This window comes from Peromyscus leucopus, chromosome 3, assembly GCF_004664715.2.
Source record: "Peromyscus leucopus breed LL Stock chromosome 3, UCI_PerLeu_2.1, whole genome shotgun sequence".
Classification (NCBI taxonomy): domain Eukaryota; kingdom Metazoa; phylum Chordata; class Mammalia; order Rodentia; family Cricetidae; genus Peromyscus; species Peromyscus leucopus.
The window spans coordinates 38,160,179-38,173,020 of NC_051065.1; the positions used below are offsets into that span (position 1 = coordinate 38,160,179).

Genomic DNA, 12,842 nt, shown 5'->3' on the forward strand with positions numbered 1-12,842 from the left:
CACCTGTGATAAGCTCTGTCTTGGTTTATTATTAACTCATGTGTGTAATTATCTCTAGATGTCTCTAAGCCAGCTAGAATAGCTTCAGTTTATTTTCTGAGGAAGTGCATGGTAGTTCTTGGCAGGGTGTCTGTGATGTTTTAGCCAGTCTGCTGTGTTTGGACCTTTACATGTTGTATCTGTGTTTACACCTTTACACATCGATACCTTCATTTCTTTGGCCTTAATCCTCAGATATGAATGACTGGGTTGGTGGGATATGCATTTAACAAGTTTCAGGAGGGTCTGCTAGCTGCTTCCCCAAAACCTAGTTTTGGGAAGTGTGAGAGTATCAGGTAAATTTACCTTCAGCATTTCCCGATGTCATGGGTATGAAATCCTACCGCCAGGTTAGTCTGTATTTCTTTTACTGTTTATTGAATTTGGGCATCTTCTCTGTTTACTATTTAAATTTGCTATTAGGAAAATTTACTGATTGTATTTGTATCTGTTTTTCTACTTGGTTACCTTTACTTGAGAATTTTTATGAGCTCTGAATATATATAGATATTAAAATGGTTTATTCAATGTTCAGTCTATGAGATAACCTTCAATTTTTTACACTTATTTATGGTGATTTGTGGTATGTTTGAGAGTGTATATGTATGTGTGTGTGTGTGTGTGTGTGTGTGTGTGTGTGTGTGTATGGGCAGATCCAGATGCAGCTGTGAGGACATGGAGGGCGTTAAGCACACGTTAGATGGGAGCGAGCAGTCTAAGAACGGGTCGGGAGATGTGGAGCCAAAGGTGCTGTGGGGAGAGCGAGACAGGGTTCCTCCCACTGCCCGACAGCACCGGGACCAGGATGGCCCAGCCAGAGTCTGTCCATCCGCTTCTGCCCACACGGGGCGGCTTTGGTGGTGGCTCCTTATGGGTGTGTAATTCCCGTCTTCACCAAACATGACACGGTGCCGCCACCGCTCCCTAAGTGAGTCACCCCAGAGCGACGTGGGCATGCCAGAATCCGATGCTCATCTTGTCACATGGCTTTGGTTGAAAAGATTCCCAAGCCTGTTCCCCCGACCCAGAGTTCATACACGTAGAGACCGGTGGAGTTAGAGGGCACAGACAGGTGTCGTGGGGTCCTTGGCATCACTTCCCACGGCCCAGTGGTGTGGACCCAGGAGAGCCAGACTCCCCTGAGTTCCAGCAGCACCGACAAGTTCCTTTCGGGTTGGAGAGGGTTCAGGCCTGAAGCTGCACCACTGCAGGCTGCTCTCCAGGTCCAGCTCAGGGTCGAGGGTTTATGTTTTACCGTTTGGTGTTTGCTTGGTAGGCATTTTGAGGAAATGTCTTGGGCCTGGAATTTCACATGCTAAGTCACTGAGCCATACCCCTGCCCTTAGAAAGTAAACTCTATTTTTTTTTTCTTTTTTTTAGTTTGGCTCTTGTTTTGTCTCTCAGTCTGGCCTGGAACTTGTGATCCTCCTGCTTCAGTGTCCTGAGTGCTGGTATTATAGATGTGGACTACCATGCCCAGTTCATGAGTGCACATGTATGTAGGTGTGTGTTTTGTGTGTGTGCATCTGTGTATATGCTGATGTGTGCTTGTATGTTGGTGTGTTTGTGTGTTCATGCTGGCAAGTGTATGTGTGTTTGTGTGTTCTTGTGTGTACGTGTGTATATGCTAATGTGTGCGTGTGTGCGTGCGTGCGTGCGTGCGTGCGTGCGTGCGTGTGTGTGTGTGTGTGTGTGTGTGTGTGTAGGCCAGAGGTCAAACTTGGGTGTGATTCTTCAGATACCATCTCTTTTGAGATAGCTCACTGGCTTGGGGCTTGCTAATGAGGCTACATTGGGTAGCCAGCTAGTCCTAGGGGACATCCCGTCTGTCTGCTCACACACGGTGCCTGTTTTTCCCCATGGGATCTGAGGGTCAAGTGCAGGTTCTCAGGGTTACAGGACAGCACTTTACGGCCATCTCCCATCCCCTGGAGCACGCATTCTTAGCTCCTTCTGTGAAGTCATTGTAAAATCTGCTGATATGTAGAGAAAAGTGCCAGACGTTAGGATTCTGGGCTTCACAGCCTAATCTAACCTCTCTGGGTCTCAGTTTCCCCAAGAGTGACCGTACACTTAAGACCCTCCCACGTGCTGGGAGGATAGTCATGTGCCACAGGCCTGGCTTGTGGGGCTGGGTTAGTGCTTCCTGTGTGTTAGGCAAGGACCCCACTGAGCTATGTCCTCTGCCCTGATCCTTTGTTTTTAAATTTCTATTGTTCTTTGAGACATTTTACATTTAAAACATTATTAATGTGCTCTTATTTCATCTTCCTTCATTTCTAGAATCAGTCCTTAAGTAATATTAAGTTCTAGAAACACTTAAGATTCGGAGAGTCAGGAGGTGCTTAGGAGCATGCACGCTCACTGGGAAGGTCCTCAGGTGTAACTAAGAGAAGCACACAAAAGCCCCACGGGAATACAGAGCCAAGGAACTTTGCCTTTTTATAGGGATTCTGAGGTGAGGTTTTGTCCAAGAGGCAATCCAAGTCAGATCTTGAAGGGTGAGAGTCAAGTATTGCTGATGGATGGGAAATGCCATCCCTTTATGTGTTGTGAAACACGTAAAGGAGAGACCATGACCAAAGCCACCAGATGGTGAACAGCTCATCCGGGCTCTACAGTGTTCTCCGTTAGGCCTGGTATCATGAGCCTTTGTCTTTGGAGACCTGATCAAAGGGGTATGATTACAGCAGGAAGTTATAAACTTCTGTTAGTACACGTTTGTGGAAGGTGTGGCCTCTGCAAAACTGCCTGTTAAGCTGAGAAGAACAGAGCGTAGGGCATTAGGAAAGAGGCGATGATGCCTTAAACATTTTATAGGAAAAGCATTTATGTTGTGGATGTGGGGGAGGTGCTAATAATTAAGTAGGGGCATTTACATGTGTCACAGGGATAGGATATGTGTAAATAAAGACTTAAGATGTCATTTTTAAAAATACTTACTTATAAAATCATTTTGTCCCCAGGTGATTAGAAATTCTAGCCATCTCCCAAGAGACAGAATAGCTGAAGATTTTATTTGGGCTCAATGGGATATGTCAGAGCAGAGAGTATACTACATTGAACTGGAGGTAAGAACTAGCCCATGGGTACCTGTTTCTATAGAAACAATATAATTTTGACATCACTGCTGTGTCCTAAAAAATGTTTGAGATTATTTATTTTTATTTTATGCATATGGGTGTTTTACCTGCATGTGTGTCTATGTACCGTGTGTGTGCAGTGTTCAAAGGGGCCGGAAGAGGGCATTGGATCCTCTGGGACCAAGTTACAGGTGGCTGTGAGCCGTAATGTGTGCACCAGGAATCTAACCCAGGTCCTCTAGGAGAGCAGCCAGAGCCCTTACCCACCGAGGGGTCTCTCCAGGCTCTGCTGTAGTATTTTAATAGCTACATTACCATTAATAGGAACAGCCAATGAAGGTTTATTAAAGACAATAAACAGGTTTTGCTGTTACTGCTTCTTGACCACTTTTCTCTTCAGCTTTTTTATTCTTGGAGATAAGATATCAAGCATTTTCTTTTCTAGAAATCAAAGAGTGTCTTGAAGTGCATCCAGTTTTGGGCAGACGAAAGCTTTAATTTAATGGTAAGTACACAGAATGATCTATCTGAGGAAATTTTACTAGAGTTGAAATCATAAGCAGCATTTCTGGTATTTTGAAATTGTGCCAGTCACTTGCATGATCAAATAACTTGGTTTCTGCTGTCTTGAGATCAGATGCGCAGTTGATGCAGGTGAAGAGGATATGATGCATAGGAGAGTATGTTTTGAAAGCAGCTGCCCTAAGAGGGGCTTGGAGGAAGGCAAGTTATTGACTCAAAAGGAATCAGGAATAGAATGGTTTGAGGATGAGGAAGGAAGTCAGTTAGAGTGTATAGTTTAGTAAGCACCTAGCGTCACCCTTGGAAAAGCTGTTGGGGGTTGGTCTGTCTATGGTAAGGCACCGCGTATGTCTTTATCTGGGATGGACACCATTTCCTTTCTTAGGACCAATATTGGTATCAAGCACATATTGGTTTCACACTATTATAAGACTTTCTTATCATTTCCTGCCCCATTTTTAGCTCACCCACTCCAGAAGACATCCCAGGCTCCCTTCCTTCCCTGAATGTCTGTCTTGTAAAAGGTGTGGCTGTTAATTGTCCTACTACACAATCTGTTCATGGTATTCATTGAAGGCAGAATTAGCCTTGTAGGAAAGAAACGTGCACTGAATGTATCTGTAAACTAAGATATTCCCAGTAGACTCCCTGCCCTGTGGGTTCTGGGTCTCGCCTTTGGGGAGGATGGTTAAGTGGACTCTATCAACAGGCCAGCCGAGCACTGGCAGCTTGCTTTGCATTTCACAACCATTATCATGTAATTTTTTTTACTGAAATTTCTTTGAGATTATAATATAGTTATAAAATTTCTCCCTTCCCTTTCTTCCCTCCAAACCCTACCCATGCACCTTCCCATTCTCCTCCAAATCCATGGCCTTTCCTTTCATTCATTCTTATTGTATGCTTATATGAATATGTACAAACATGTCTCTACAATGTTACTTATTGTATGCTTATATGGATAAGTATACACATGTCTGTATAATGTTACTTATTGTATGCATATATGAATATGTATACACATGTCTGTATAATGTTACCTATTATACGCATATATGAATATGTATACACATATCTGTATAATGTTACTTATTGTATGCATATATGAATATGTATACACATGTCTGTATAATGTTATTTACTGTATGCATATATGATATGTGTATATACATGTCTGTATAGTGTTATTTGCATGATTTCAGGGCTGACCATTTGTCATTGGAAATCAGTTGATATGCTCTTCTCTAGGGAAGACCTGTAATGTCATTTTTAATGCTAATCGCCTTCTCATTTTTTTGACAGTTTGAAATGCCCTTGGACATATCATTGAGTGGCTTAGGATTTAAGTAAGTTATCCATAGAATGTTAAATTTCATAGACATTTATAGGTAGCAAAATGATGACATCTTCTTTTAATTGTGATAGGTAGATAGTGGAACAGTCTGATATTTTATGCATGTATTTTGAGATTTGTTTACTTTTGTTTTATATGTGTGGATGTTTAGCCTGCATATATGTCTATGCACCGTGTGTGTACAGTGTTTGCAGAGGCCAGAAGAGGGCGTCAGATCCCCGGGACCTGGAGTCACGGAAGGTTGTGGCCTGCCCTGTGGGTGCTGGGCATCAAACCTGGTTCCTCTGGAAGAGCAGCCAGTGCTCTTAACTGCTGAGCCATCTGCCTAGTCCCTTGTGGATCTATCATTAATATTCCTGTTCTTTACAGACTATAAGCTGATTTGTCAATGGACACAGGATTACACGTGTGAAGTCAGCTGTGTTGATTTTCTCAGCCATGCATTTCTGTAGGGTACCTGCATTTATTCTGGTGTGTGGAAGTGCTTGTCTCCCTGTGACTGACAAGAGCGTCTGTGAGTCAGCATGAATGCATTTAGAGCAAACGTCACAATGCTTCTTACTGCCAACAAGAGGTCACAGGTCAACCCACTTGTAACTCAGCCCAGTTTCTTGCTTTATTTTTTTTTCTTGTTTTCTTCTTTACACAAAAGGCAAGATTTTTCTTTTTACAGAGTATTTTATGTGAGGTAAAAAGCTACAGAATTTAAAAAGAAGTGAAACAGAACAGAGTTCCTCAAAGGTCAGAAGAAAAGAAAGTCCTCCAGAATCAGAGTGATGGCAGTCCTGGGCCATTCAGTGTTTCGCCGGCTTTAAGTAAACGTGTATGATATCTAATTGGGCCTATTTTGAACACATATGTGCATATTTTAGATAACATTTACTATAAATCACAAATATTATGAAAACATATGTTGTAAGTAATAACATTTTCTGTCTATTGCCAGGCCCATATCTTTTATGTAGCACATATATTTTTAATCACTGTTTTACATTTTTTTAAACAAAAATTTTCTGCTGAAATAGATCAGAAACATTTTTCTGCCTCTGTGAGTGTGTTGTAGTGGTTATAGCATGTATAGAGAGAATACCTTTTTAAATGCATTCAATTTCTTTTTCTTTGTAATCTTAGATTTGTCAACTTTGGATATGATTATTATCAAGACCAAGACAAGTTGTGCCGCCAGCCTTCTCTGTGCATTTTTACCAACCACACAGGTAGAGTCAGGATTCTCCTTATCAGTTTTTACTAACTTGAGTTCTATATAAATTACAGTCATTGTTCAACTATGTGAAGCCTGAAAATGAAATAAAACAGCCACATTATTTTAAAAATCATCAAATGGGCCAGGCATTGGTGGTACATGCCTTTACTCTCAGCACTCAGGAGGCAGAGCCAGGTGCATCTCTGTGAGTTTGAGGCCAGCCTGGTCTACAGAGAGAGATCCAGGACAGGCACCAAAGCTACAGAGAAAAACCCTGTCTCAAAAAACCAGAAACAAAAAAAAAATCATCAAATGGATATTTATGTACATTCATATGCCACATTATCTTCTCCACTGCAACCTTACCCTTTTGTCACTGAGCAGGGAACGTAGGGCTGACTCCTAATGGCGTAAGGTGAGTGACACCTCTGTCCTCACACTAGGATTTAATATGTATTTGTATTGATGAGAAAAGCCACCACCAACAGGGTAATTGTTCTAATAGATTTTACTGTTGTTGTTTTAATAGAGTGGGTGGATTCACATTTACTCAATGCACATTTTCCCATAGGAAATGCTTTCTATGTCAGCGTTACTGATGTGCTGTGTTCTAATTATTTATTTTTTGTTACATTGTTTTGCATGTGTTGTGTGTGTCTGTGGGCATGTGTGCCATTGCATGCATGCATGTGGAAGCCAGAAGACAAACTGTGGGAGAGAATTCTTTCACCATGTGGGCTGCAAGATTGGGTTCATGTCAGGCTTTGTGGCAAGCACTTTTACCCGTGGAGCTATCTCCTTGGCCCATGTTTGGCGTCTAAGCCCATGTACCTGGACATAAATGCTGTGTGACAGACTGCTGTTCTAGAGGCTGGAGCTTGACACATGTCTGTTTATGTAGAGAACATGGAAAGGGGGAAAGGGAACCTAAAATGAAAGAGAAATATGATTATATGTATTCAATCTTCTGAGAAAGCATATCAAATTCAATTAACATCTAAATCAACCCTGAAAACAAAGCATAATAGCCATTTTAATATATCAATCTCAGCAGATATATTCCTTCTTGAGTAATTTTTTAATTGAAATCATAGTCTCCATAAACATATACAATTATTTAAAGAAAAAATATGTGTCATCCACATATTAATCTAACATGGAGCATTACTGTGTGCTAGGGTTTTCAAAATACTTTGTTTTTAATCGAGTGTGTGTGTGCGTGTGCGCGCGCACACACATGGATGCAGGTGTTTGTGGAGGCCAGAAGAGGGCATTGGATTTCCTGAAATTAGAGTCACAGGGGGTTGTGAAGCATCTAGCGAGGACACTGGGGACCAAACTTTGGTCCTTTGCAAGAGCAGTTGACTGCCCTCAGGCACTCCTAACTGCTGAGTTGTGTCTCCAGTCTCCCAGACCAAGTTTGAGCAACACAGTGATGAGCAAACATGACCTGACCCTTAGTAGAGGCTACTGTTGGTGAAGATTCTAGACATTTTGTAAGTGCACACATACTATTCAAATAGAATCATAATAAATACTAAGAATGAGAATTACAGGAAGCTAGGAGAGTATATGGTGAATATTTAATAGAAGGTAGCAGAGTTTTGAAATATGTTCGTCTCTGTTTCTCCCTCTCTCCCAGGCATTCCAGCCCGTTCTCCTTTAGTCTTGAAAAGTACTTTTTCCTACCACACTCCTTCACAATCCATCCCATTGTTCATTCTATCAACCCAGTCTTCCTCAGCCACACGCACCCCTCCATCAACCAGTCCTGGTGAATTCAAAGACTGTGATTGTTCAGCTGGAAACTGTCTATGAACATCTCTCACTGTGAGCAGGGGTGGGGAGGAGGGGGACTGAGAGAGGAAGGTGATGATGTAGGCAGGGCTAGATGAAGTAGGGCCTTGCAGACCATAAAAGCTTTTAGGTTTTATTCTAAGATTTATGAAAAGTCATAGAAGAGTTTTTTATCACAATTATTTCATAATGCTCAAGCATATAAAATAATTAAAAATATAACGAATACTTATATGTCTTGTTTAATTATATAATTTTCAGTATTTCCTTTATCATCTTCCCATATATAAGTAAACCATTTAAGAGCAGATTGTAAGTAGGTTGACGGTACACACCTGTTGTCTCAACACTCAAGCAGCTGAGGAAGATGGGCTGTGAGTTTAAAGTCAGCTTGGGCTCAATAGTGAGACCCTGTCTGAAAAACAAAAGTAACGTTCAGACACTACACACTTGACTACCAAATAATTCAGTGTGTATCTAGTCAGATATTCTTTCAGATAACCCATGTTCCATTATCCTTAAAAGAAATCAATTACTTTAACCAATACACTTTATCTGTGGTGTCTTTTAATGTACAATTTCTTTTATACCTCTGTTCCAACTCCTTTTTCACAAATTGAACATATTGAGGAGTGATTTACCTTTGAAAGTGTCCCACATTCTGGATTTAACTCCTTGTTTCCAGGTGGAAGCCTTAAAAATTTCCCACTATTCTTTGTGTCTCCTATAAAACAGAAGTTAGGCATGGTGGCATAGTTAGACACAGGTTAAGTTTTTGTGAGACTACCTCACAATGTGTTATGAAGTTCATTTGCATCAGAGCAGGAGGTACATAATGTCAGGATGTCTTGCAACTGTTTATATAGATGCCAGATTTTGTCATGTGGCTAAGTAGCAACCATGTGTATGTGCCCTCCAAAGGTATATTTTAACCTTGGAATGAGTTAGTTTTGAATAATAATTTGGAAACACATGACTATTTCCTGACAACTTCACCTAACAGTTTTAGGATCCATTAATACTCCTTCACTAAAGTGTAATAAGCAGGCAGTGATATGACTGGATATATATTCTTAAGAGGTGCTCGCAGTAGCCAAGCTACAGAATCAGCCTCAGTGCTTGTCAACATATTATGCCTGGTTAAATGTGGTGTGTACATACAATGGATTGTTGTTCAGTCAAAGAAGAACAAAACCATGTTACCTGCAGAGAAATTGATGGAACTGAGATCATTACGTTAAGTGAAATAATCTAGACATAAAAATATATTATGTTTTCTCTTATATGTGGGAACTAGAACAAAGGAAAAAGATGGCCTGAGATCAGTAGAAGGGCTACCAGGGAAACGTAAAGAGACGGGGGAGCAGGGGAGAAGCTGGCTGGGGAGGTGGGTATGAGCAAACTATCATGTATGGCTGTATAGAAAAATGTCACAGTGAGGCCTGCTACTGTGTGTCATTAACCTGCAGTGATAATTATAATAAAAGGCCATCACTGTAGCTGCTGGATGGAGAGAGGTGTGAGGAGGAAAGAGAACTAGGAGATCAAGTTCAGATGAGATCAGAGTCACATTTGAGATGACGAGGACTTGAACTGCAATGGGCAGAAGAATATAGAGAAGTAGACGGGGGTAAGGCACATTTTGGAGATGAAGCAGAGATACCTTCCTATAAGGAGGTGGAGAGGAAAGATTCTTGGGTTTCTGGCACCAGCAAGTGAATGCTGACGGCACTTACCGAGGTGTAGGAGCCTTTGTGGACGCATGAAGGAAGATCATGGGCTCCGTTTTGAGCATGTTAATAAGAGACCTGGAGCACAGAAGAGGTGTCAGGAGCAACAGTGAATAAATATGAGAGCAGTCAGAGTGTGTCCAGCATTGAAGCCACGGAAGGAGATGAGGTGAGAAGGGAAGGTGCTTGGGAGCTCAAGTGTCAGGAGGAGCATCTAACTGAAAAGGACAAAAGGATAGCACAGGGACCAGAGGCAGAGTGAGGTCTCGCCCAGGAGAAGAGCCGGCAGTGCGGAGGGAGCCATGTTCCCAGGGGCTGGCACCGGGAGCCGCCCGTGTTGGTGTCTGGAGAGAGATCTTGATTCTGCTTAAGTTGAGCAGCACAAGGAGGAAGATAAAGCTGTAGAAGCTTGTGAGAGAGGTAGCAGCCGGAAGTGGGCATGGGATTCAGGGATTTCTTTCTTATGTGCATTGGTGTTTTGCTATGGGTGTAGGGTCCCCTAGAACTGGAGTTACAGACAGTTGTGAGCTGCCATGAGGGTGCTGGGAATTGAATCTGGGTCCTCTGGAAGAGTGGTCAATGTTCTTAATGACTGAGTCATCACTCCAGCTCCAGGATTTTTTTTAACTCCAATTATTTAAATGCTTACAGGATATATTTAGTGGGAAAGGAAAATGGGACAAGGCTAGCAGAAAGAATTTTGCTTTTGAAGATGGGATGAAATAAGATGCGGGGCTCACAGGGATGACCTGGGAGGCTCACAGGGATGACCTGGGAGGCTCACAGGGATGACCTGGGAGGCTCACAGGGATGATCTGGGAGGCTCACAGGGATGACCTGGGAGGCTCACAGGGATGACCTGGGAGGCTCACAGGGATGATCTGGGAGGCTCACAGGGATGATGAACTGGGAGGCTCACAGGGATGAACTGGGAGGCTCACAGGGATGAACTGAGCAGGCTCACAGGGATGAACTGAGCAGGCTCACAGGGATGAACTGGGAGGCTCAAGGGATGAACTGAGCAGGCTCACAGGGATGAACTGAGCAGGCTCACAGGGATGACCTGGCAGGCTCACAGGGATGAACTGGGAGGCTCACAGTGACTCTACCACTTCAGGCTTTACTTCTCTGTGGAGTTTCCCTTTTTATTTTATTCAGAGGAACTCATTATGAACAGTAGCAACCATAACTTATAAAAGGGCTACCACAACTTAACATATTGAGTTCATCTGGTACAAGATGCAGAAGTGTCTCTCTCCCTTTCTTGGCAATGTCTAGGAGGGTAGAAAATGGGCCTTATTCTTTGTAGTCAGTTTTGCAGTAGAAAAAGTAAGTCTGTGTCAAGTGAGATAAACAAGCTGCAGCAGCAATTGTTGTTGCTGTTGTTTTTGGTAGTAAGTTGCCAGTCCCCTTATTTTCCCAACTGGGTTTAAAAAAAGATTTCTTACCTCTATGGTTAAAATAAACAAGATTGTGGTGTGGCTAGGCAAGTTGGTGGAAGAATCCAATCTATAGGCCAGAGTAAATAGAAAGTGGAAGAGCAGCGGACATGGCAGCAGTAGCGGGACTGTGTGGAGAGCGCTGGGAGGCAGAGTCTGGGTTTGGGTGTGAGCCACTTCATGTGCAGTTTCTTGTGATGCAAGAGCACCTTGCAAACAGGAGAAGTTCTGTGATCTGGGGTTGCAGGTAATTTTGTTTGGCTGGGCCATTCTGCTATCCACTGTTTGGGCAGAATGGAGCCATGGTTTTTCTCTTTGGAGGAGTTTTCTGGACCAAGCCTCCCTTTCTGGTTTCCCATCATGGCCTTTCTTCCACTGAGACCTACTCCAGCAAAGTAAGATTAGAGAAAGGTCCCAACTTGCCTAATCCAAGTGTAGCTCCCCTGTGATAGTGTAGATCTGGGACTTGAAGCCTGGAAATGGGGGTTGAGAAAGGAATGCAGATAGATTCAGGGCCGACACATGCCCTTTTTACCTCTCTCTTTCCTAAACGAAGGCGACTTGAAGATGCTTGACAGCTGTCCATCATACCAAGCTAGGGCCTGGGGCCACTGTGTCTCTTCAGCATTAGTTTTACACTCTTGAAGCTTCTTTGTCCTGTATTTTCCTGCTCTAGGCAATGAAATTGGGTGCCTTCCAGGGAATGAAAGGCTGACATCTGAATGATGGGTGTGCTCCTAAGAGTTACTGGAGGGCACAGTGCTACCGCCAGTGCCAGGCCACATGTGAGTCACTTAAGATTGTGAGTTCATGCGAACATTTTTAATAAATCTATTACGGTAGGAAGGCAGACAAATCACTGAAGAGAAAATATCGCTTCTCTATCTGGTGGTCAGCTCTGACTAGGCGCTGTGGTTAGATGAGCATGGAGGATCTAAGTTGGCCACCTTCCCTTCTGTGGGAACCTGCAGGGAGGCAGTGAGTGGGGTGCTGAACCTCCCACCTCCTACTTGCATGATGGCAAGTCCTCAGAATTAGGCCAGTGTTGGAACATTTTATATATCCCTTTAATAATTGTTCCAATGAGATAATTTCCTTGGAAAACTTGTCTGTAATAGTTTTCATTGTCTAAATGGTTCCCCAAAGTGAGCCAATGTGGAGCTGTTATCTTCATCATTGATGGATATTCACTAAAAGTCTCTGGATATTACATTAAGAGCATATTTTGTTTTTTTAAACCATGACTTCCTCCAACTTAAAAATAGCAGCCAAATTATTCTGGAATAATAATAATAGCAGCTAACAGTTGGAACCAGATATAAATATTTTTGTCAGAGATTGATATAGATTATTTGATCCTCATATAAGAACTTTAAGAAGTAGTTTCTATAATTTTAAATGTACAGATGAAGAAACCGAGGCTTGGAGAAGTAACTGGCCAGAGGCAGTGTGCTCTGTAGACCAAGGGCTTGGGAGACAGGGGACAAGAGGAGGCAAAGCTGGCCCACTGTGCAGAGTGAGCTCCGGACCAGCCAGGGCTCCGCTGCCAAACTCTGCTAACACAACAGCAAGACTGGATTAGGGATGCTCGGCCAGCAAAGTTTACTTCAGAATTTGAACGCTTGTGGTCCGCACTGTTGATGAGGGATTCTTAACCAGGATCCGTTGAAGCAC

At 42.7% G+C, this 12,842-nt stretch overlaps 1 protein-coding gene across 9 annotated transcripts in view; it reads left to right on the forward strand.

Moving 5' to 3' along the window:
* Nucleotides 1–12,842, forward strand: part of LOC114707973 (gamma-secretase activating protein) — a 107,079-nt gene that overhangs the window by 33,955 nt on the left and 60,282 nt on the right. For all 9 annotated transcript variants that reach the window (XR_005091047.1, XM_037203563.1, XM_037203562.1 and 6 more), the window contains 4 exons: nt 3,006–3,110; nt 3,568–3,627; nt 4,947–4,990; nt 6,130–6,215. Coding sequence is in view for 8 of the 9 variants with exons in the window: in XM_037203563.1 (XP_037059458.1) it covers nt 3,006–3,110; nt 3,568–3,627; nt 4,947–4,990; nt 6,130–6,215 (295 nt within the window). In the remaining variant the exon portion in view is untranslated. The remainder of the gene's footprint in view (nt 1–3,005; nt 3,111–3,567; nt 3,628–4,946; nt 4,991–6,129; nt 6,216–12,842) is intronic.